This window comes from Salmo salar, chromosome 05 (genome assembly GCF_965601325.2).
Source record: "Salmo salar chromosome 05, fSalSal1, whole genome shotgun sequence".
Taxonomy (NCBI): Eukaryota; Metazoa; Chordata; class Actinopteri; order Salmoniformes; family Salmonidae; genus Salmo; species Salmo salar.
This window is the reverse complement of record NC_138295.1, coordinates 68,562,034-68,584,199: the sequence shown is the minus strand read 5'-3', so window position 1 is coordinate 68,584,199 and position 22,166 is coordinate 68,562,034. Positions and strand designations below refer to the sequence as shown.

The 22,166-nt window shown below is 40.0% G+C and overlaps 3 protein-coding genes across 4 annotated transcripts; 2 read left to right on the top strand and 1 right to left on the bottom strand.

Moving 5' to 3' along the window:
• The first annotated feature begins 871 nt into the window (after positions 1-871).
• LOC106605648 (collagen triple helix repeat-containing protein 1) lies at positions 872-8,187 on the top strand. Of its 2 annotated transcripts, XM_045718631.2 has the most exons (5): positions 872-1,091; positions 1,901-1,984; positions 5,080-5,298; positions 5,606-5,822; positions 6,992-8,187. In XM_045718631.2, exons 1-5 carry the CDS (start codon positions 981-983, stop codon positions 7,132-7,134), a joined length of 774 nt encoding a protein of 257 aa, XP_045574587.1. In that variant the 5' UTR covers positions 872-980; the 3' UTR covers positions 7,135-8,187. The 2 variants fall into 2 exon arrangements, with proteins under 2 accessions (XP_045574587.1, XP_045574588.1); XM_045718632.2 differs by lacking the exon at positions 1,901-1,984 and having other exon boundaries at positions 876-1,091.
• On the bottom strand, positions 7,585-18,520 carry LOC106605647 (solute carrier family 25 member 32). Its single transcript, XM_014201518.3, has 7 exons — positions 17,594-18,520; positions 17,198-17,348; positions 14,295-14,380; positions 13,396-13,550; positions 9,348-9,461; positions 8,969-9,114; positions 7,585-8,682 (listed from the first exon to the last, which is right to left on the bottom strand). Exons 1-7 carry the CDS (start codon positions 17,781-17,783, stop codon positions 8,559-8,561), a joined length of 966 nt encoding a protein of 321 aa, XP_014056993.1. The 5' UTR covers positions 17,784-18,520; the 3' UTR covers positions 7,585-8,558.
• On the top strand, positions 18,505-21,895 carry LOC106605649 (tRNA selenocysteine 1-associated protein 1). Its single transcript, XM_014201521.3, has 7 exons — positions 18,505-18,717; positions 19,131-19,228; positions 19,410-19,509; positions 19,730-19,782; positions 20,047-20,209; positions 20,367-20,400; positions 20,621-21,895. Exons 1-7 carry the CDS (start codon positions 18,694-18,696, stop codon positions 20,764-20,766), a joined length of 618 nt encoding a protein of 205 aa, XP_014056996.1. The 5' UTR covers positions 18,505-18,693; the 3' UTR covers positions 20,767-21,895.
• Positions 21,896-22,166: the final 271 nt, after the last annotated feature.

Genomic DNA, 22,166 nt, shown 5'->3' with positions numbered 1-22,166 from the left:
CATCAACATAATCATCACCAGCTAGCCTACAGGAAAAATACATAGGGAACATCTCAATGAAATATGCCTCCTTCTCAAAACCCATTGGAGGAGAAGATCAGAGGGGCGGGACCTCTGACTTTCTAATCCAATGGGTTTTGAGAAGGAGATGAGGGAGAGGACACAAGGAGTATGCCATTGAGATCTTCCCAATTTCATGAAATAACAGACTAGGATACCCACATATAACTGATTCCATACCATGATGTGGGTCTACAATAGACGAGAAATTACATAGTTCCATTTTCCCAATCTGTTATCAGTGGTGGGGCGCAGGGCAGCCCACAACAACTGTAAACAAGCTGAAGCATAATCAATATGTTGGGCTCTATTCAATCCGTAATGCTGAAGACGTTTCTTCTTTTGTTCTTTATTGCTCCTATATTATTCCTCAAGCAAGGTGAGGGGCCGATGACATCACCGATTCCCATCACACCAACTCCTTGAAGTTTGCAGTTGTGTCTAAAAAAAAAAACACAATTCTGCTCAAAAGTTTTTTTTCTTCTTCCCTTTAGTGTGTGAACTTTACGTTATTTATACTTGAGATATCGCTTTTCAACAGTAAAAGTTCCAAATTCGCTGGAGCCCTTTGTTATAGTGAAGCAATTGAGATGGAACAAATAGCCTAAAACGGGTCTTGAACAAGTGACCATGTGGTTAACACGTTCCAGACCAATTGACACGCAGTAGGCTCACATTATGATAATTTATATTTTCATATAAAATGTTATTTCCCGCCCATGACAACTTATGAGTAGGTCCAGACATTTGACAAACTTTAGTGATAAAAACTCATGAATCATACGCTATGTGAGAACACATTTATAGGCAGAGCACAGGCGCGCTCTAAACTTCCCTCATCCCCCACTCACTTGAAGTACGGCGCAGCAGAGCAGCAGGAAAGTGCTGTGGTCTCTCTCGATCTTTTGGGAAAATAAAAGATGGTATCAGCTCTAACTCGTCTGCTGCTCATCACCTGCGTGATTCTACCTTTCCATGGAGCAGAGAAATTGAGAAAGGCACTTGACAGGAAGGATGTTGAATACGAAAAGGTAAAAAACCCCATCTCAAATAAACTATTTTGGGTTAAAGCTGCACGCACAGCCCTCAAAGTGCCGCAACTACCGAATCTCATCCCGATTCATTTAACCAATGTTTAAGCCTTTCATTGTTGCAATTTCCTTTCATTATTTCATCCTTTAAAATATCAAAACGTTTTTTCAAAGATATTTGCTTTTTAGTGATTTTCAGTTCTCTACCTGCTACCATCATTTTCAATGTGCTATGGATGATTGGTGCCACGTTGACCAGTGGCCACTCACTAATGTTCTTTCAATTTTATATGGCATGTTGGGCATAACTGATGCAAACAAGAAGTTGACAAAGGTCCAGCATGCAGAAGAATAACAAAGACCCAGACAGAAGTCATGAGGGGTCTGGCTGGTTCATTGTTTGTTCACTGGGCACAGACGTAATTTCAACGTCTAGTTTTGATTTACATTTGGTTGAGTTGTCAACTAACGTGAATTCAACGTGAAATCCACAAAAATATCACCGTGTCATTTGATTTCGGTTAAACGTTTTTTGAAAAAAAAGACGAAATTCCATTATGATGACTTTTTGCAAATCCAATTAGTTTTCCACGTTGATTCAACTCATCACATTGATTTTGTTGGGGTTGGAATTACATGGAAAATACATTTTCAACCAGTTTTTGCCCAGTAGGTTTAGCCTACTGTAAAATAGTGGGTGATTGCTTTGGTGTAGTCCTAGTGCATACATCTGACCAGCAGTAAAGGACTGCATGGTAATAACTGAGTAATGTGATTTGATGAACAGCATCTTGTTATTATCTGTCTAGTGTACTGGAAACGATGCAGACAAACCAAACTGCACCAGAATCTCTGCTGAATCCGATTCAAGAACCTCTTATTTGAACAACATGGTAATAATGTCATCCTTTCCAGAGCATATAGCTTTTTTCTTGCCAATGTAACGTTACTGTGTATTCTGTATGTCTTTAGCAGCATGCTCTCACCCTGGCTTGAAGTCTGCACCCTGTTTGCTGAGGCATCACTTTTTTCTCTATTTTAGGTCTTCTTTTTGTCCAGCTCGTTTGAAAACTTTGGATCTGTGTAAAACCTAATTGAGTCCTAACTTAATGAATGGTGTGTTGGGGATTTCTCAATGTTAGTTCATAGTTGCAGTAACAGTCACTTTCTCTGTTATCACAGCAGTAGTATGTTGGTCTGTGTAAAGTATAAACACTGTATATTTAATATACGCGCTGAACAAACTGCAGTAACCTACTGTATAATATACTATATTATACAGTAGGCTACTGCAGTTTGTTCAGCGCGTTTCAGAAACAGAGGTGCCTTTCATGGCTTTTGAATTCTCTCCAGAAACAAATCAAGCCCTAATAAATGTCTGAGACATTCATTCCCTCAACTGTGGTCTTATAATGATATTGGCTCCAGTCCTGTATGGCTCAGTTGATAGAGCACGGAGCTTGCAATGCCAGGATTGTGGGTTGGAGTTTCTGGACCACCCATATGTAACAATGTATGGATAAAAGTGTCTGCTAAATGGCATATATTAATAAAGGATAATCACCACATTCAAATATATGTATAGTCACATATTTACATATTGTCACTTATCGGCTACTGTATTATGTATCTCAAATCCCATGCGTGTGCTCAAGTGTTTTAATAGGATAATACTTTGTTTATCTTAAAGTCACAATCTGTCATTTCAACAGCATGACCCTGGTACTTTGTTTGGTAGGCTGATGGACCCAGATACATCACTCCCCCAGTCAGAGCACACCCCCAGGTGGCTCCACCATAGCCACCTTAATGGCAAAAATAGTCATGGGTCCAGTTTTCCAATAGCGATGGAATGTAGGCTTGCGAGTGTTTTAACGATGCAGCTTTCCTACAAAGGCCGAAGATATATCAGGCGTTTCCCTAAACACCATACAGAGAGAATCGTCGCTAAGTGTATCGTTGTATCTGTTGATACTGTTAGGATCGAAAGAAAGCGAGTGCTGCTCTCGGATCAGCTTTCTCCATCAAAATCTTTCCTTAACGTTATAATTATTTCACAATACTGACGACGGAACAGCTCCTAGACCTAGAGAGATATTACCACTTATGGCTGGAAATATTGAGGGATATTATTCTAATGATAAATTTGCACTAAATCACTGATTTGGCAGATCATTGTGCACATGTTAGGCTACACATCATAACATATGTTGAGACAAATTAAAGACAGCAAAATATAACTCATTTTATTGAACATGAAATGTATTTCAATATGATTGAAATAGGCCTATAGCTTACTGTTTATATTTTAATGCGGTCATCTCTCATTTGAAACATATTTTTATAGGTCGCTAGTTTGTATCAATTGCAAAGACAGTGGCAACTTTGAATTTTTGTTCTGAATTTATCATGCTCACAGAGACAGATGTGATTCTATGTTTAGCGGAGATCTTCTGTGTATAAAGTGACGTGTGAGGGCAAAAAAGCATCTTACGGCACGCTTAGCTGTTCTATGAGTGGTCTGAGGCAGGCGTTAGATTTCGACTGTTTTCAAGTGTAACGTTAATAACGATGGTTTTGGGAAACAGCTCGGAGATATAACGATGCTCCTACGAAGGTTCTAACAATGAATTTAGCCTTAAGATGCTTTTGGGAAACCGGGCTCATTATATTGCTCACTATACCATTTGTGTCTCGACAGCTGGAATTGAAATACGGCATGTAATTCCATAATATACTCCATTTTATATTTGATTTAGGCATTCCTGAAATTCTCATTGTCTAAAAGTAATATGAACAATATCAGCACAAGTTAGAACAAGTTCTTGAAATAACCAGTTCACTGTAATATAAGCTGAAGTTGTCTTTGGTTTCTTTTTTGTTATAGAAGACTCAGGCTTTGCACAGCACAGCACAACCTAGCACAGCACAGCTGCATGACTAATAAAAAGCGGACATTTTCCTAGCCGATTCTCAACGGTTACTAATTACTTTATTTAGCACTGGCTAACTTTTTCCTATGTCCTTTTATATCCTTTGAGTGAATGTTCTTGATCTGAGAACATGGCTACATAATTTATTCTACAATGTGCTTAGCTAAGAGTTTGTATGTTAAATACTGGATTCTAGGCCTAGTACATCAGACAACAGCACAGAAAAATAATTCCTGATTTCCCCCTATTTACATCTACTCAGTTGCAGATTCACCAAGTATATCTAAGTATGAGAGTCTTACATTAAGCAGCCATGTTAGAGAAGCATGGTTTCTCTCTCTGTGTGTGGTATGGTTACTTTGGCCAGCCAGCCTGTCTGTATGTCTTTGAGTCACTGTGAGTAAGAGGGGGCATCTGTTTAAACAAAACAGAACTGGACACTGAATCATGCTGGTATGTCTGTCTCAAGTCACCGACTGACCACAAATACAGGAACACAGATTTACACTCTGAATTCCTGATTCATTCACTCTATCACTCACTTATTTTGGTCACAAATGGCCCAGACATTTGACATCTTCTTTTGCACTTTTGTGATTGGGAGTCAAGTCCCCCTGGATACAAACTGGTTAAATCAATGTGATTGGATTTGCAAAAAGTCATCAACGTAAAGGAATTTCATAAATGTTTGTCTTTTTTTCACCCAAGTTTTAACCTAAATTCATGACAAGGTTCACATTTCTGTTGATTTCATGTTGAATTCACATTAGACAACTCAATCAACTGTAAATCAAAACTAGACATTAAGCTGAGGTCCGTGTCCAACATTATCCATTATAGGTCTAGATGTCCATTGTCATGAATGTGGGCACATACATTTGATGTAGGTCATATGATGCTTAGACGACAACCTGGTATTTCTTAACTCTAGGTGGTATGTTATTAGTGTGGTTATTAGAACAGTCTGTCTCACCCTCTTGTTCCCCATTATAACAGTGTCTCTCTCTCTCCCTCCATCTCTTCCTCTCTCCCTCCCTCTCTCTCTCATTCTCCAGTACAACAGCTGCCCCCAGGGTCCGGCTGGCACCCCTGGCAGGGAGGGTAACCCTGGCACCAATGGCATCCCTGGGACCCCTGGCATCCCAGGGCGCGATGGCATCAAGGGGGAGAAAGGAGAGTGTGTGAGTGAGGTGTTTGAGGAGCCATGGAAACCCAACTACAAGCAGTGTGCCTGGAACTCACTCAACTATGGGATCGACCTGGGCAAGATAGCTGTAAGTGGCTGGCAATGCTCATTAAACAGGATCTGGGGCACAGAGTAATATAGTTACATCAGCATTATTACTATATTGATCATCCATAATAATGTTGATTGTGTTCATTTAGAGAAAAGCATTTGTTAACGTGTTATTTTAATTTGCTCTTAAGCCTCTGTACTAACAGTGTAATTACTAGTAACAACATTGTATTATTCACACTGAATTGAAACGAGACATGAATACAAAACATAAAACATTGAAGATGCTATCATTGGATGCTAGTGTTAGGATTTCCTCTCCACCTCTCATGTCTCCCCTGTAGGACTGTACATTCACCAAGCTGCGTTCAGACAGTGCCCTGCGTGTGCTCTTCAGCGGCTCCCTGAGGCTGAAGTGTAAGACAGCCTGCTGCCAGCGTTGGTACTTCACCTTCAATGGAGCTGAGTGTACAGGACCTCTTCCCATCGAGTTCATCATCTACCTCGACCAAGGCAGCCCTGAGCTCAACTCCACCATCAACATACACAGAACCTCATCTGGTAATCAACCTTACACTCACTATATACAGAACCTCATCTGGTAATCAACCTTACACTCACTATATACATAACCTCATCTGGTAATCAACCTTACACTCACTATATACAGAACCTCATCTGGTAATCAACCTTACACTCACTATATACAGAACCTCATCTGGTAATCAACCTTACACTCACTATATACAGAACCTCATCTGGTAATCAACCTTACACTCACTATATACAGAACCTCATCTGGTAATCAACCTTACACTCACTATATACAGAACCTCATCTGGTAATCAACCTTACACTCACTATATACAGAACCTCATCTAGTAATCAACCTTACACTCACTATATACAGAACCTCATCTGGTAATCAACCTTACACTCACTATATACAGAACCTCATCTGGTAATCAACCTTACACTCACTATATACAGAACCTCATCTAGTAATCAACCTTACACTCACTATATACAGAACCTCATCTGGTAATCAACCTTACACTCACTATATACAGAACCTCATCTAGTAATCAACCTTACACTCACTATATACAGAACCTCATCTAGTAATCAACTTTACACTCACTATATACAGAACCTCATCTAGTAATCAACTTTACACTCACTATATACAGAACCTCATCTAGTAATCAACTTTACACTCACTATATGCAGAACCTCATCTGGTAATCAACCTTACACTCACTATATACAGAACCTCATCTGGTTACAGATTATACCACCAACATGTATAGCTCATCCGGTAAGTGGAACGGATCTAAACTGAGATAGTGTAGCTAGTGGTAGCTATTTGTTTGTGGTGGTATTTTGCTTATATATCTCAAATGTGAAATCTATTGTAGCCTTAAAATATGAATAATATCTCTACTATTACTGTTTAAATTCTACTGTGAAGCAAGACATTTGGCATACGCATGCCCACTTTATAGTTTTTTCTTTAGCTGCCAAGTTCACCAGTGTAGCAAGACCAAAACAAAGCAATTAACAGCTCTCACATTGGCACACATACGGCAGTGTGTGTGTTCAATGTAACTCAGGAAGTTGTCTTGTAAATATACCTCAATGCCCTTATACCCTTTTAACTATGCATTAATGACTGTAGAAACAACACTTTGTCAACAGTCGTTAGAGTAACTCCTCTTGTCTTGTCCCAGTTGAAGGGTTGTGTGAGGGGATCCGGGCAGGCCTGGTGGACGTGGCTATCTGGGTGGGGACCTGTGCTGACTACCCCAGAGGAGACGCATCTACAGGGTGGAACTCCGTATCCAGGGTCTTCATAGAGGAGCTGCCCAAATGAGGCCGTCTTTATTAAGTGATGGGACCAGGCCCCATAGAGAAAGAGCCCCTAACAATCCTTCTGAAGCCTTTCTTCTGAAGCCTTTGACTACATATCAGTTTAGTTTCTGGATGGGTTCCTTGTCTTTGACAATGTCCTCTGGCCAATCAGACAACTTCAGTTGTGGCTAAAGCCTACTACAGTATCACTGATGTTCACTTGAATGTTTTGTACTACAGCACATGGGTAGGGTCTAGTATATTGGCCGCCTGAAATTAGATTTATTCCTCATTAGTCCCATTCCTGTTTAATAAGGCAAGATTTTGAATTACTGTCAATTAAGTAATATGTTATATGAATCAAGCATTGTGTTACTCATTACACTATAACAAATACGTTTTCTGAAAATTGGTGAATTCATAAAGAAATGCATGGGTAGATATATTTTTCAAGTGACAAGTTAACACGGCACAGCTTTAAAGTTTTATCTGAAGCAAAAAAAAGCTAACAAATGTTTTCCTATCAGAGAAGAACATCATTTGAACATTGGTTTATGCATTACCAGGTAAGTTAATAAAGAAATGCATGTGCTGATATCTTTTCCAAGTGAAAAGTGAACATAGGACAGCTGTTAAATGTAATCTGAAGCTATAAAAAGCTAACAAATGTTTTACTATCAGAGAATAACTTTTGTTGAACATTGGTTTATGCATGACCAGGTGAATTCATAAAAAAATGAATGTGTTCATATCGTTTTGAAATGACAAGTGAACACAGCACAGCTGTAAAATTATCTGAAATGCAAAAGCAACATAAAGCTTTAAACTTTAATAGAACATTTTACCTGAAAATGAACTAATGCCAATTCAACACTGATATTTCAGATGAAGACTTCTGAAATTAACATTATTTCAAAGATGTTAAGCGGTGCAATCAGTAATCTGTGATCATTTCCTATGACATTATTATTATTATTACTGTGATCATTTCCTATGACATTATTATATGCACTACAGTATGATGCCAATACATTAAATAAAAACAAATTGGGCGTACATTAGTACCCTGAAAATAGCAGGTATGCTCTTTTAACACACACAGACACACACACACACACACACACACAGTATTCATATCACAGCCAGCAGCATTGAAAGAATGGTTGCTTTTTGCTTTGTGCACATCCTGTACAATACCTCCAGTGAGGTCTATTCTTCTGTGATGCATCCAAGGAAGAGACAGAGACCAGTCTTTAATTATCAGCATTATCAACATCATGTTTTGACTCGGCTGCCAGAGGTGCATCCAGATGATATGTCTGCTCCAGTTACCTGCTGTGACAGTTCTGGAGACTTCAGTTCATGGCTTATCTTATCTAGCGCCACATACACTGTCTGAGTCCCTTCCTTTTTGTGGTCCTTCCGTGGCTGTCTCCTTAGTCCTCCTCACTTCTGGCCCATCAGGAAGCGAGACACGTTCTCATAGACCAGGAAGGTGATACAGCAGGCTGGGGTGACACGGATCAGGTTGGGCACCATGCCTTTATAGAACCCTACAGCTCCCTCATTCCTGTGGAGGAGGGGCCAAAACAAACACAGTAGTCACTATGTGGGAGAAAAAAAACAGACTGAAATGGCAGCATTGGAATGGGCGTTAGCAAGCTTTCTCATGGCTCTCTGTAGGGTTAGAGTTTGAAGCTGCAGATCTTAGTTGCTTCACACTGTTATGTTACCTAACCCATGAGCATGGTTATATGCCCACTTAACAGTCAATTATACCAAGTTTTGGCTAGTTAACCTAAAACTAGCTGTTTTCCCTGTATGTACAGTAAACCAACAGTGTGGTCTTGGCCTACCTCCATGTCCTCCTGACCACATCCAGGACTCCATTGTACTTATTATGCTGGTCCTGCAGGCGAGCCCGCACCACCTGGTAAGGGTATGTGGTAGCCACAGCAAATATTTTGGATAGAGCTGCCATTGTGATATATTCCAATGCATTCTGGTCAGACCGAGAGAGAGTGGGAGAGAGAGTGAGAGAGAGAGAGAGGTTGGAGGACTGATGCCTGTGAGTCACTTCTTTCATAAGCATTACAGTAATTCTTCCAGAAATCCTGCAACACTTAGATGTGGGTTTTCTTTATAAGTAATTTAAAGGTTTATTACCCATATGGTTGAGTCATTAAAACTAGGTGTGGTTATAGAAGTCTTAATGTTTCCTCACTCTGCACTCACCAGTTTAGCTTCTGAAGGCATTTTCTTGTATTTGTTGTAGTCTCTCTTCAGCTCCTCATAGGCCATGAACTGCAATGCCCCGTGTGATGTGCCAAATATACCAGGAACATACCCCTGGAGGATTAAACACTGGGGTCATTATCTGTACCTGACAACTTCAATTAAATGTTATATATTATCTTCCAAATCCAATTGATACGATCTTGATATTTATAATATTGAAAAATACTTATAGCTGATTTAAAGACACTAATATCGTGAAAGACAATTTATCCTATCGACTACCCAGGCTGTTCAATTCCGGTCCTGGAGGTCTGAAACACTTCTGTTTTTGTTTCTACCTGGTAGTTAATTGTACTCAACTGGTGTCCCAGGTCTGAATTAGTCCCTTATTAGAAGTAGAGGATGACAACCAGAAGTGTTTTAGCCTTAGAGGACTGACTTTAATCAGCCCTGCCCTATGCATGATCTACTCCGACTAACACTGACTTTAATCAGCCCTGCCCTATGCATGATCTACTCCTACTAACACTACTAACTACTTCATTGAGGAAAAAATGTACTTATTACCATGACTGTGAACAGCTGTGTAAAGTAGTTGAGTAAAAATACTTTAACATACTACTTAAGTAGTTTTTGGGGTAGCTGAACTGGTTTGGTGCCGTCTGGATTGCCTAATATAAGGAATTTGAAATGACTGATACTTTTGCTTTTTATACTTGAGTATATTTTAGCAATTACATTTACTTTTGATACTTAAGTATATTTAAAACCAGATACTTAAACTTTTACATAAGTAGTATTTTAATGGGCGACTTTCACTTTTACTTGAGTCATTTCCTATTAATGTATCTTTACTTTTACTGAAGTATGACAATTTGGTACTTTTCCCACCACTGACTGAAATGTGGTCGTCTCACCTAGCTATCTTAACCTGTCAGTGGAACAGCGTGGCGCGAAATACAAAAACCTCAAAAATTCTATAATTTACATTTTTCAAACATACGACTATTTTACACCATTTTAAAGATAAGACTCTCGTTAATCTAACCACATTGTCCGATTTCAAAAAGGCTTTACAGCGAAAGCAAAACATCAGATTATGTTAGGAGAGTACATAGCCCAAAATAATCACACAGCCATTTTCCAAGCAAGCATATATGTCACAGAAACCCAAAACACAGCTAAATGAAGCACTAACCTTTGATGATCTTCATCAGATGACACTCCTAGGACATTATGTTATACAATACATGCATGTTTTGTTCAATCAAGTTCATATTTATATCAAAAAACAGCTTTTTACATTGGCGTGTGATGTTCAGAAAATGTATCCCCACCGAAAGCTTCTGGTGAATTTACTAAATTACTCATCATAAACGTTGACAAAATACATAAGAATTATTTTAAGAATTATAGATACAGAAGAATTATAGATACAGCTAAAATAGCTTTTCGGCGAAAGCACATTTTGCAATATTCTGAGTACATAGCTCAGCCATCACGGCTAGCTATTTTGACACCCGCCAACTTCGGGGCACACTAAACTCAGAATTAGTATTAGAAAAATTGTATTACCTTTGCTGATCTTCGTCAGAATGCACTCCCAGGACTGCTACTTCCACAAGAAATGTTGTTTTTTTTCCAAATAATCCATAGTTATGTCCAAATACCTCCGTTTTGTTCGTGCGATCAGGTCACTATCCAAAGGTTAACGCGCGAGCGCCTTTCGAGACAAAAAAATTCAACATGTTCCATTACTGTACTTAGAAGCATGTCAAACGCTGTTTAAAATCAATTTTTATGGTATTCTTCTCGTAAAATAGCGATAATATTCCAACCGGACAATAGTGTATTCATTCAAAGAGGAAAAGAAAAAACAGCGTGGTCTTGTGAACGCGCATATCCAATCTCTTAGTCACCAGGCAAACCACTGAGAAACTGAGCTACTGTACTCTGCCCAGAGACAGGAGACGCCTCAATCCGCTTTCTGAAGGCTTTAGAGAGCCAATGGAAGCCTTAGAAAGTGCTACATAACCCCAGAGATAATGTAGTTTCGATAGAGAACCAAAAGAAGAACTACAAATTCTCAGACAGTCCACTTCCTGCTTGGAATTTTCTCAGGTTTTTGCCTGCCATATGAGTTCTGTTACACTCACAGACACCATTCAAACAGTTTTAGAAACTTCAGAGTGTTTTCTGTCCAAATCTACTAATAATATGCATATTGTCGTTTCTAGGCAAGAGTAGTAACCAGTTTAAATCGGGTCCGTTTTTTATCCGACCATGAAAATACTGCCCCCTAGCCCAGACAGTTTAAGATGAATGCACTAAATGTATGTCCCTCTGGATAAGAGTGTGTTAAATTGCTGAAATGTAAAATGGAGATACTGCCCCCTAGTGGTAGTCTACAAGACATACATTCAAATTTTATGCAACTACAGTACATACTGTAAAACGTCAATAAAAGCTGCAATATGTAACTTTTTGGGCAAATGACCAAATTCACATAGAAATGTGAGTTATAGGTATGTCACTCATTGAAAGAAAGTCTAAGAAGTGGTAGATCTGTTCTATGTGGCTATTTCTATGCTTCTCGTTCTTAAGTTTTGTTTTGTGTCTTTTACTTTCGGTTTTGTACACCAGCTTCAAACATCTGAAAATACTATATTTTGGGTTATGGAAAAGCTATTTCACAGCGGTTTAGATGGTACAATGATTCTCTACACTACACTAAATGAACTGAGGCTAACTCAAATCAAATCAAAGTTTATTTGTCACGTGAGCCAAATACAACAGGTGTAGACCTTACAGTGAAATGCTTACTTACAGGCTCTAACCAACAGTGCAATTTCTTTAAAAAAAGGTATTAGGTGAACAATAGGTAAGTAAAGAAATAAAAACAACAGTAAAAAGACAGTGAAAAATAATAGTAGCGAGGCAATATACAGTAGCGAGGCTATAACAGTAGCGAGGCTACATACAGACACCGGTTAGTCGGGCTGATTGAGGTAGTATGTACATGTAGATATGGTTAAAGTGACTATGCATATATGATAAACAGAGAGTAGCAGTAGCATAAAAGAGGGGTTGGCGGGTGGTGGGACACAATGCAGATAGCCCGGGTAGCCAATGTGCGGGGGCATCGGTTAGTCGGGCTAATTGAGGTATTATGTAAATTAATGTATAGTTAAAGTGACTATGCATATATGATAAGCAGAGAGTAGCAGCAGCGTAAAAGAGGGGTTGGGGACACACAATGCAAACAGTCCGGGTAGCCATTTGATTACCTGTTCAGGAGTCTTATTAGAACTATTACAATTTGATCAACCAAGAAATGTCAGAGCGATTTCTGAATCTTTAATAGCCGTGGCGTTTATTTGCTTCAATCACTGAACACAATCTGTGCTTATTAGAGACAGGTTTCTATTTGATCCAGGCGACTCTTTCCTTAATGCACACAGCTTTTGCACAATGAAAAGTTGAAAAGACTACCACACTGTTTATTGTGAACAGTATGACCAGTATAAACATTATAATAACACATTCATTGTAGATCAGACTTGCAAAGACTAGGCTGCCTATCATACACCCCAATTTCGCGCATCAGCTCCATAGAGAGCTCCATTTGGTCTCGTGTTTTCTTTTTGGTGGCGCCATGGCTAGCAACAATGACAGAAAAAGAAAAAAAATGTTGACTGTGGGAATATCAGAGCTCTGTCCATGGTAACCTCGTAAACAATTCATTTAGACCCAGCGTTTATTTGAAACAGGTGTTTATTTGCTGAAGTGTTTGCCGATGCCCGGCTATTAAAAAGGATAGGAGGCTATTTGAGACTCAGTGTTAAATTGAAGTTTTATGGTACGTTGCCTAATTTTAGGCTGTGAGGGATCATAAGGAGAAAACATATTTACATATGACACCATTCACATGTCCTGCACATTCACTGGACCTGACCTGTAAGCAGACAAGAGTCCTAATAAGCTCTATTCAGGATACAGCCATCATACATACAGATGACAAAACCTGGGTTATACTGAGCCTCACCCTGTACAGTCCAGGTATCCCCTCATGCCGGTAGATCTTCACCAGTGCATCTATCATCCCTTTATACTGTTTCCTGGTGGGATCAGCGTTATACTGCAGCACCAGGCGAGTCTTAGTCACCCAGATAGGGTTGGTTAGGGTGAGAGTCAATACACCTGGAGACGGAGGAAACAGAGGTGAGTTTCTGAGCTAACACACACACACACACACACACACACACACACACACACACACACACACACACACACACACACCACACACACACACACACACACACACCACACACACACACACACACACACCCCCCCTGCATAAGTGTACAACATGAATTAAACCAAACTACAAGCTCTACGCTACATTACATGGAGCCTGTGAAGCACGGAGCTGGTGAAGACCCTATCTCATTAAGTTGAATTAAAGTCACTTGAGGTTGGTAGAACATGACACAGGGCAGTCAGTGTCTTTCTTCCCTTTACCATTCCATTGTCTGGCAGTGCATTAGTTTATTCCACTGAGCTCTCTGACATCATTAGGCTAGGGTAAATCAAATCACATGACTGCATATAGCCAAAAAAAGAATAAAAGGTCAGCAAATTGACCAGTAACTGTATACATATGTACTTTTTCCTGAGTCAGAGTCAAATATTTTGTTCCAACCAGTCAGTCACACGCCTGATTAAACTTAGCAAAGTCTGGACTAGTGGAGCAGACTATAATATGTTTATTTAGCTGTGTAACGGTAACTGTTTGATTGGAATGAAAGCATGGACCGACCCACACTGGTCCTATGCGGATAGATCAAACAGTGTTGACCTTCGAAGTTGTGGTTATAGACATTGTATTGACCTCATGCCACCACCAGTGTGTGTCCCTGGGGTCTAGACAGAGGCAGTACTAACCTGCTTGGGCGGCTGACAGCAGGTGTTCTGTGGCACTCAGTTCAGACTGACGCCCTTCCTTAGTGTATGCCTTGATGGCATTGTAACTGGGGGAAGTTAACACAAACAGTACTTCAATAGACAAATGCCTAAGCTACCATTGCTATTTAAAAGTGCTATTATCAACAGTCATGTTAAGTTATGAGTTAATATTTGATTGGATAGATCAGGGGATTTCAAACTGGGCTGCAGGGCATACGCCAAATTTTTTTGGGGTGGGGGGGGTTTAATGTGAAAAATAATTATTTTATGAATATCGCTAGCTGCAACAGAATACCATCGTGGATACATTTTTTACGTATCTGTGTCCAGTATGAAGGAAGTTAGAGGTAGTTTCACAAGCCAATGCCAACTAGAGTTAGCGTAATGACTTGAAGTCTACACTAACAGTTAGCATGCTAGCTGTTCCTGTTCAACCAGCTCTGGAGAAGTAGATAAATGGCTTCATTGCCAAAATCTTAAACTACCCCTTTAATATTGAGGAAATATGATTGGAGCTAATTACAGTAATTGGAGCTAATTACAGTTTTTTTTCTGTATAGAAAATTCTTAGGCGGGCTGTGGTAATTTTCAGGACAGGAAAACTGTTTCAGTGTCAACTTAAACAACCAAAACCAGATAGAAAACATGCAGAAAATATATTGAACTACATATACAGTACCAGTCAAAAGTTAAGACACACCTACTCATTCAAGGGTTTTTCTTTATTTTTACTATTTTCTACATTGTAGAATAATAGTGAATACATCAAAACTATGAAATAACACATATGGAATAATGTAATAACCAAAAATGTGTTAAGGAAATCAACATTCATTTTATATTTGAGATTCTTCATAGGCACCCTTTGCCTTGATGACAGCTTTGCACACTCTTGGCATTCTGGGGCGGCAGGTGGCCTAGTGGTTGGGCCAGTAACCGAAAGGTTGCTAGATCAAATCCCCGAGCTGACAAGGTAAAAATTTGCTGTTCTGCCCCTGAACAAGGCAGTTAACCCACTGTTCCTATGCCGTCATTGTAAATAAGAATTTGTTCTTAACTGACTTGCCTAGTTAAATACATTTTTTTTTTTTTTTATTCTCTCTCAACCAGCTTTATGTGGAATGCTTTTTCAACAGTCTTGAAGGAGTTCCCACATATGCTGAGCACTTGGTGACTGCTTTTCCTTCACTCTGCGGTCCAACTCATCCCAAACAATCTCAATTGGGTGGAGGTCGGGGGATTGTGAAGGCCAGGTCATCTGATGTAACTCTCCTTCTTGGTCAAATAGCCCTTACACAGCCTGGAGGTGTGTTTTTGGTCATTGTCCTAGTGAAAAACAAATGATAGCCCCACTAAGCCAAAACCAGATGGGATGGCGTATTGCTGCAGAATGCTGTGGTAGCCATGCTGCTTAAGTGTGCCTTGGATTCTAAATAAATCACTGGCAGTGTCACCAGCAAAGCACCCCCACACCATCACACCTCCTCCTCCATGCTTCATGGTGGGAACCACACATGCAGAGATCATCCGTTCACCTACTCTGCACCTCACAAATACACTGCGGTTGGAACCAAAAATCTCAAATTTGGACTCATCAGACCAAAGGACAGATTTCCACCCGTCTAATGTCCATTGCTTGTGTTTCTTGGCCCAAGCAAGTCTCTTCTTCTTATTGGTGTCCTTTAATAGTGGTTTCTTTGCAGCAATTCAACCACGAAGGCCTGATTCACAGTCTCCTCTGAACAGTTGATGTTGAGATGTCTGTTACTTGAGCTCTGTGAAGCATTTATTTGGGCTGCAATTTCTGAGGCTGGTAACTCTAATGAACTTATGCTCTGCAGCAGAGCTAACTTTGGGTCTTCCTTTCCTATGGCGGTCCTCACGAGAGCCAGTTTCATCATAGCGCTTGATGGTTTTTGCGACTGCACTTGAAGAAACTTTCAAAGTTCTTCACATTTTCCAGATTGACTGACCTTCATGTCTTAAAGTAATGATGGACTGTCGTTTCTCTTTGCTTATTTGAGTTGTTCTTGCCATAATATGGACTTGGGTCGTTTACCAAATAGGGTTATCTTCTGTATACCACCCCTACCTTGTCACAACATAACTGATTGGCTCAAATGCATTAAGAAGGAAAGAAACTCCACAAAGGAACTTTTAACAAGGCACACCTGTTAATTTAAATGCATCCCAGGTGACTACCTCATGAAGCTGGTTGAGAGAATGCCAAGTGTGCAAAGCTGTCATCAAGGCAAAATCTGGCTACTTTGAAGAATTTCAAATATAAAATATATTTGTTTAACACTTTTTTGGTTACTACATGATTCCATATGTGTTATTTCATAGTGTCGATGTCTTCACTATTTTTTTACAATGTAGAAAATAGTAAAAATAAAGATTAGTAGGCGTGTCCAAACTTTTGACTGGTACTGTATATATTTGAAATAATATCATATTTGAGCACTAACAATCCAATAATAGCTAGACAGTCAGGGATTTTGTTATAATATTTGAGCAGCAGAACACAGTATTAGGCATTGCAAAATGCATAGAATTGCTGGAAATTTGCTTTAAAACGGTAGAATTGTCTCTCAGCTCTATGCCAAAATGTGTAGAATTGCTGTAAACTAGCTTCAAATCTACAACATTTTATGTCAGCTCAATGGAAAAATGTGTACAATTGCAGAAAATTTGATTTTGTAAAAAAAATTTTTTATACAGTTTACCCGGGGAAGAAAAGTAAAAAAAATTTAAAAACTGTGATAGACTATTGAAATTCAAATATATGTCAGCTGATGGACTGTCATGTTATCCAGCGTCATATTGTAAAGTTATTATCCCTGAGAAAGTAGACCGGTTTTACTTATTCTGGTTATACATACAAGAAGAAGTAGAGGCCCCATGATGCCCCAGCACCCCAGATGTTGGGGGTGACTCCTTGGTAGAGTCCTCGAACCCCCTCCTGCTGCCACACATTTCTCAAACAATGCATAATGCCATTATATTTAGGTCTCAGGTCCAGTCCATCACTCACTGCAGGAAAAAGACAAGGCAGGAGAAAACATGCACTGTCAGAGTCAACAGAACATCAACTGTCCATTCAAGTTATAGCCAGGTAGCAAGCTACTCCTATGTTATTGCCATGTGCCGATTGCATCATCTTCAGGTTCTTACACCTGTCAAAGGTAGAAGTTAGCTAGCTGCTGCAAATCCTTTTTATTCAGGACAAATAAACACCTTGTAGCTAAGCGTTTTAGAGCCACATTGACATAAGTTACCTGCAAACCTGATTTTGACTAGGTCAAGAGGGTGCAGCACCAGTGTTGACACGACACCTCCACTGAGTCCTGCAACCAAATTCTCTATTTTGACATGGCTGTAGACTTGCTGGATATGTCCAGTTATGGAGAAAGGTGTGCTACTTCCAGGGGATCCCGAAGAAGCAGGAAGTCCTGAAGCAGGACTCATGTTTACCTAGTTATTCTGTGAATTTAGCTAGAAGGTAACGTCAGCTAACGTTACTTGATTTTTCAGATTTTATTCCACAGAACGCGCACACTATTGTGCTACTGTAAAATCTAATCCCGGAATCCAAAAGGCACATACTTGAAGTAACCACATCATATTTAAAGACGTTTTAGTGACCCACGTTTTTGTCACGCGGTACAAGTTACATGTATGTCTGGCACGACCTTTCCAATGACTAGTTCGCAGCAGATATGCCCAGTTCAAAACAACTGGTACTCAGACCTCGGAAATCTCCGACATCCGACTTCAGTGGGTTCAAGATAACTAGGAACTCGGAAAAAAACTAGCTCCAACTGGGAAAATCGTTTTGAACGTCATCCAACTCGGAATTCCAAGTCGGAAACTCGGACATATTTCTAGAGCTCCGACTTTCCTACCCGAAGATCACTGACTTCATGATTTGACCTCGTTTTTTCCCCGCGTTTCCAGTTTTCTTGTGATGCAGTGTTCAAAACAACAGCCAACTCGGAAATCTCAGACCTCCGACTTCTGTGCGTTCATGACAACTGGGAACTCGGAAAAACGAACTCCGACTGAGAAAACGGTCATCTAACTCAGAATTCCAAGCCGGAAACTCGGGCCTCTTTCTAGAACTCTGACTTTCCGACCTGATGATCACTGACGTTTTTTTTCCCGAATTCCCAGTTGTCGTGAACGCACCAAAAGCGCCAATACGTTTTAGGAAATGTGACGCAATATGGAGGACTTTACCATCCCACAATGCAACAGTAAAAGGAACACCCCCAACCACCATCCACAAATCCTCTAGATGGCAGTCTGCAGATTTGCAACAGTCGCAGCGTATGTTATGAAGCTGTACTTACGTTGGTGAACTGAAATTGTAAACAAAATGAGTTGCTTATGGATGGGTAACGTAAGTCCTGATATGTTATTATAACAACTTTGCATGCATAGAAAACTAGCGTTAGCATATCCTAGCTCTTGTGTGACTCCCACTTTAGGATAGCTAGTGTTACCTCCCCTCAGTGCTACCACTGTGATAACAACTAGCTCGTTAGCTAATAGATTCACCCTCAGGCATTTTCAATATTTGGCCAACGTTAACTAGTTCTTGCTCACTGACAAGCCCCAACGAGCCTCTAGTCTAGTGAAGACTGTCATTTCCAGGTGATAAAAACCACACCAAGTCAGTGACCCTGAACGTTTAAGAATATGTTCAGTTGAATGTAGCTAGCTAGCTAGAGTACAGAGTGTAGGCAACTTACAGTAGCTAGCTTGAGTAGAGGTTTTCTGTTCAATTTAATGTTTTTCTCTCATCCCCTGTAGTTAGAGCCTTACATGGACGAGAAGTTCATCTCTCGTGCATTCGCCACCATGGGAGAGCTTGTGGTGGGGGTGAGAATCATCCGGAACAAAATGAACTGGTAAGACGGGAGAACATTAGGCTACTACAATAGAAGGGTTATGACTGATACAGACATGTTTTTGTCTTTGGGGATGTCTTGTAGCTATTGTATTACTATCACTATTCAACAACAGAAGAAATTGCATAACCACCAAACACGACACATACATGTATGTGTTTTGGTCCTTCACCTTGTCTAGGGGTGCGGCAGGCTATTGCTTTGTTGAGCTGGCGGACGAGGCCACTGCTGAGAGGTGTCTCAGGAAAGTCAACGGGAAGCCTCTCCCTGGAGCCACACCGGTACAGGGCCACCACACACACAGCACTTAATGATTCCACATTGATTTCCAATCCCGAATCAACCCATAGCCCCTAGCTCCTACACCTATCTCAGGCACTCTGAGAGGATTGGATATGTATAGGGCATATGGTGAACTCTTGATATACCCATTAACTTTATTAGAGATAAATAACGTCTGGAATAATCCATTCTGAACAAAACACTCTCTCTTCTCTACAGCCGAAGAGGTTCAAACTAAACCGTGCCACGTACGGAAGGCAAGGAGAGAACAGGTATATACTGCATGCTACTGAACATACTTTGTCCAGGGGCTAACAGAGCCTCCCTTCATACAGTAGAGAAGGTAGTTGTGTGTAGATGAAAGAAGACACTTTTACTCCATTCATTTGGTATGTTCAAGTTGTTGTCTCCCATCACGGATGTAGGAAATATCCAGAAAAATCCACACTTTTCATTCATTACTCATTATTAATAGCATATTGATTTTTAATAAATATTATGTTTATTCATAAAGGTTTTCTTTCCTGTAAAAACAGAGGTGGTTACTCAGACAACAGGTACAATCAGCCATACTCGTACAACAACAACAACAACCAGTACTACCAACAGTACCCTGACTACTACTCCAACTGGGGCTATGACCAGAACACAGGCAGCTACGGAGGTTACAACTACAACCACTATGACTATAGCAACCAGGTGTGTTCTCCCACCCCCTCTACTCTATCGCTCTTTACATATAAATAAGCTGTACCATTCTAATGACCACTGAATATGTGATGTTAGAAATTAATAACCATGGTTCTCAGGGTTAGGGTATGGCTGTTGTGAGTAAAGACCTTTCTTTTTGTTTTAGGGTTATGGGGAGACTGAAGATGATGGACTGGAGTGTGAGTGCTCTGTTTTCTTTCATTTCTCTAGCTTCATGATACAAAAAAGCAGCTTAAGTATTTGACACTATTTGACATAATGTATTGAACCCAGGCCTGGAGTACAGCCTTCAAACTGTCCAGTCTGTCTGATCTTTAAGGCTCTCAGGCTGTGCCCCTTTGTCTGTGTGCCTGACTGTGTGTTCTTACTGTGTGCCTTGTGTGTGTGCGCCTCCTGCAGACCCCATGGTAGCATTGGATGTGGTGGCAGCCAACAGGCAGTACATGGAGGAGAGTGAGGAGCTGTATGATGCCCTCACAGACTGCCACTGGCCTGCCCTGGAGCCTCCTGGTCCTACTGCTGCTGCACCATCCAAGACACAGTAGAGCTAGCAGACCCCTGGTCGACAGACAGCAAAAGTCGGACTCTCTCAACCTCTCGATGTGGATTGTTTGGAACAGCCCAGTGTGAAGGTTCAAAGGGTAAAGGCATCTCGTCCTGCCTGCCAAGAGTAGCTGGTCTTCAGTGTCTTGTACTCTTGCAATGGGCTAAGCGAACAGACCACAGTGTGTGATTCGTGTGAACCCAGCTCCAGTGACTGAAAGGATGCCCCCCTCATGTTTGAATTGTAATTTTTTTTTTTATTGCTCACCCCCACTCATTTCTTTTGGGTTATTGGGCACTGGTTTTGTTCCAATTGCCCAATGAACAGGCTTGTTTCGGTGCTTGCTGTCTTTGTAATCATATCTTAAAGGACCGCAGTGCTAGTATGAGCCTCTGTCTTTTCCCTCCCTCACATAGCTTCCTTTTCATATGTATTGTCCACACTGGAAAATAGAATAAGATTGAAATATAATCCCTATTCGACACCCTATTCAACCTATTGATTATCGATCTAGGGTCACTTGCTTTTTATTGTGGAGTGGAAGACTGTGTAGTGGGTGTTTTAAACCTTTCTCCTCCATGTTATAATTTGAAAGCTGTGGTACAGACAGGATTGTTGATTCTGCTTTGTGTAAATATTCGTCAACAGAAGACAATGTGGAGGTGCATGTATTCATTGTCAATTCATCAGTAGCACTTTATAATAACGTACATGAATAATACGTTATAAATGCTTCAGAAATTAATATAAATGCTTTTACATGTTTTCATATAATGAAATACTTTAATAAGTAGGTTATGAATGCTTATTCATTAGAGTTATTATAAAGTGTAACTGTTTCATCAATGTCAAATGGAATGTCCTGTTTAGCAGGATATGATGGTATTCTTTAAGGCTAGTCTACAGATCACCTCATATTACTGTAGTAGAAATACAGTATCAGATCAGCTTGTTCAGTGTTAATTAGCTCCGAGACCACATGTTGACTACAGCAAAGAATATCCGTATCTACAAGCTCACATCACCAGTGTTCATATGTCTTGCTTTTGAAGAGAAATACATGTGATATTGATGCTCTGAGACCGACATGTATTAAAAGCTAATTTTGATACATTTGATTAATTATATAATATATTTGGTTGTGCATTTATTGCATTTTTTTGTCTTTTAATTTGCTATTTTTCAGGAGTGTAGCTATGTCTTGACAATGTGGAACAACCTAATTCTGAAACAAACTTTAGGGCTCTAAAATAATCTGTTACTCTATTTCAAAAGATTAACTAAAAACCTGCTCCTGTAATAACAGAGTAAAGAAGCACAAACAAATATGATATGTTTTTGTTCAATGCAAATGAAAATCCATCTTTTATTAGTTTCAATTCACCAGAAGCCCAGTAATTA

What these genes read in the sequence shown, in the direction of transcription:
- LOC106605649 (XM_014201521.3), top strand. Translation starts at nt 18,694, where the DNA reads ATGAGTTGCTTATGGATGGGTAAC. An exon ending in GTTGCTTATGGATGGGTAAC is followed by an intron (nt 18,718 to 19,130) that starts GTAAGTCCTGAT and finishes CATCCCCTGTAG; the next exon opens with TTAGAGCCTTACATGGACGA. An exon ending in ACTATGACTATAGCAACCAG is followed by an intron (nt 20,210 to 20,366) that starts GTGTGTTCTCCC and finishes TTTTTGTTTTAG; the next exon opens with GGTTATGGGGAGACTGAAGA.
- LOC106605648 (XM_045718631.2), top strand. Translation starts at nt 981, where the DNA reads ATGGTATCAGCTCTAACTCGTCTGCTGCTCATCACCTGCGTGATTCTA. An exon ending in AGGATGTTGAATACGAAAAG is followed by an intron (nt 1,092 to 1,900) that starts GTAAAAAACCCC and finishes TTATCTGTCTAG; the next exon opens with TGTACTGGAAACGATGCAGA. An exon ending in TCGACCTGGGCAAGATAGCT is followed by an intron (nt 5,299 to 5,605) that starts GTAAGTGGCTGG and finishes TCTCCCCTGTAG; the next exon opens with GACTGTACATTCACCAAGCT.
- LOC106605647 (XM_014201518.3), bottom strand. Translation starts at nt 17,783, where the DNA reads ATGAGTCCTGCTTCAGGACTTCCTGCTTCTTCGGGATCCCCTGGAAGT. An exon ending in TGGGGCCTCTACTTCTTCTT is followed by an intron (nt 14,381 to 17,197) that starts GTATGTATAACC and finishes AACTTCCCCCAG; the next exon opens with TTACAATGCCATCAAGGCAT. An exon ending in GCTGTCAGCCGCCCAAGCAG is followed by an intron (nt 13,551 to 14,294) that starts GTTAGTACTGCC and finishes CTCCGTCTCCAG; the next exon opens with GTGTATTGACTCTCACCCTA.